The sequence below is a fragment of the Triticum dicoccoides genome, unplaced genomic scaffold (assembly GCF_002162155.2).
Source record: "Triticum dicoccoides isolate Atlit2015 ecotype Zavitan unplaced genomic scaffold, WEW_v2.0 scaffold8719, whole genome shotgun sequence".
Lineage (NCBI taxonomy): Eukaryota > Viridiplantae > Streptophyta > Magnoliopsida > Poales > Poaceae > Triticum > Triticum dicoccoides.
The window spans coordinates 1-1,366 of record NW_021306595.1 but is presented as its reverse complement, the minus strand read 5'-3'; the positions used below and the strand labels follow the sequence as shown (position 1 = coordinate 1,366).

Genomic DNA, 1,366 nt, shown 5'->3' with positions numbered 1-1,366 from the left:
TGCTCCGACTCACTGAGATCGATAGATGCTACACCCGCTGGCTTGGTCCATGTGAATCCCTGCAGTAGCCGTCCGAAGAGCATTACACACATGGTTGTGCCAAGCCACGCCGCCACACACCCACGGCGGCCGGTGCTGAAGGAGATGAACCGCAACTCATTCTCCGTGAGGGTGACGTCGTTGTGGGCTGCGGTATTAATATGACGCTCTGGCTTGAAGTGTAGCGGCTCGTCCCAGATAGCCGGGTTCCGGCCAAGTCCCCTACGACTGAGTAAGACATGGCTGCCCTTGGGGACACGGTAGCCGGCGATGTTGCTGTCAGCGAGCGCGACGTGTGGCACGTTGAAGGGTGCGACGGGGTGCAGCCGGAATGCCTCACGAATGCATGCCTTGACGTAGGTGAGGCGTCAGATGTCCGACTCCTGCACCAACCGCTCTCGGCCCACCAAATACGAGCCGCCGGATGACATTACCACAGTAATGCCTCGCCACATGCCTCACATTGACGGCCGAGGACGGCGCGGTGGCGAGCATGCAGACGTAGCTTGTGAGGTTGTCGGCCTCTTGGGCACGCTGGTCGTGGAGCCACTGGTGCCGGGAGGGGCAGATGATTTCCGAGGTGAGCACGCGACGCATCTTCCTCCACTGGTCGCCCATGGGGGACAGCACGGCGTTCTTGTACCCGCCGCTAAAGGTCGACGAGGCGAAGGTGAGCGGGCGGGAGGCGAAGTTGGCATCCTGCTTCTTGAGTACCTCACGGGCGATCTTCGGGCAGGTGATCGGGACCACGAGCACGCTACCGAGGCGGATGCAGGCGATGTCGGTGTCCATGTCCTTCATCATCGAGTGGATCCATCGGAATGCTGGCTTGTTGAGCATCATCTCCGGCAGGTTGCCCACAAGGGGCCAGGAGAATGCACTGCCCGGAGGGAGCTGCGTGGCACCAACGCAGGTGATCTTGCTCTTGGGCTTGGGCATGAACATAAGGACCATGAAGGCTAGCACGGGCAATAGCCCCATTGCCATTAAGAACAGCTGATCCATCGGTGCAAGCACTGCTTTGTTGGACCCACAGATCAAACTAGCCACTAGAAACTTTTCTGCTCCCTCCCTCGGGTTGCAGGTCATGAATATATAGCTAAACTTTTTATGCATGTCCAGGATGGTTTAGGGCACCTCCAACGTTGACCCGCAAATTTGCTCCGGCATCCGTTCACGGACGGGGAGATCAGTCCACGGACACAGATGCCCGAGACGGGGAAGCATACATTTGAAGCCGGGTTTCAACAAACCGGACAAAATTCGTACAAACACCACGGACTTCATCAAAGTTCAGATAGAAAATAGCCTAAATCACATACATAGC

General features: G+C 57.5%; 1 protein-coding gene across 1 annotated transcript; it reads right to left on the bottom strand.

The window, feature by feature from the left end:
- Nucleotides 1–12: 12 nt before the first annotated feature.
- On the bottom strand, nucleotides 13–1,076 carry LOC119348157 (tyrosine N-monooxygenase-like). Its single transcript, XM_037616483.1, has one exon. It carries the CDS (start codon nucleotides 1,042–1,044, stop codon nucleotides 376–378), a length of 669 nt encoding a protein of 222 aa, XP_037472380.1. The 5' UTR covers nucleotides 1,045–1,076; the 3' UTR covers nucleotides 13–375.
- Between the last annotated feature and the right edge of the window lie 290 nt (nucleotides 1,077–1,366).

Bases quoted from the DNA above. Each gene is read 5' to 3' on its own strand.
- LOC119348157 (XM_037616483.1), bottom strand. From the start codon at position 1,044: ATGGATCAGCTGTTCTTAATGGCAATGGGGCTATTGCCCGTGCTAGCC.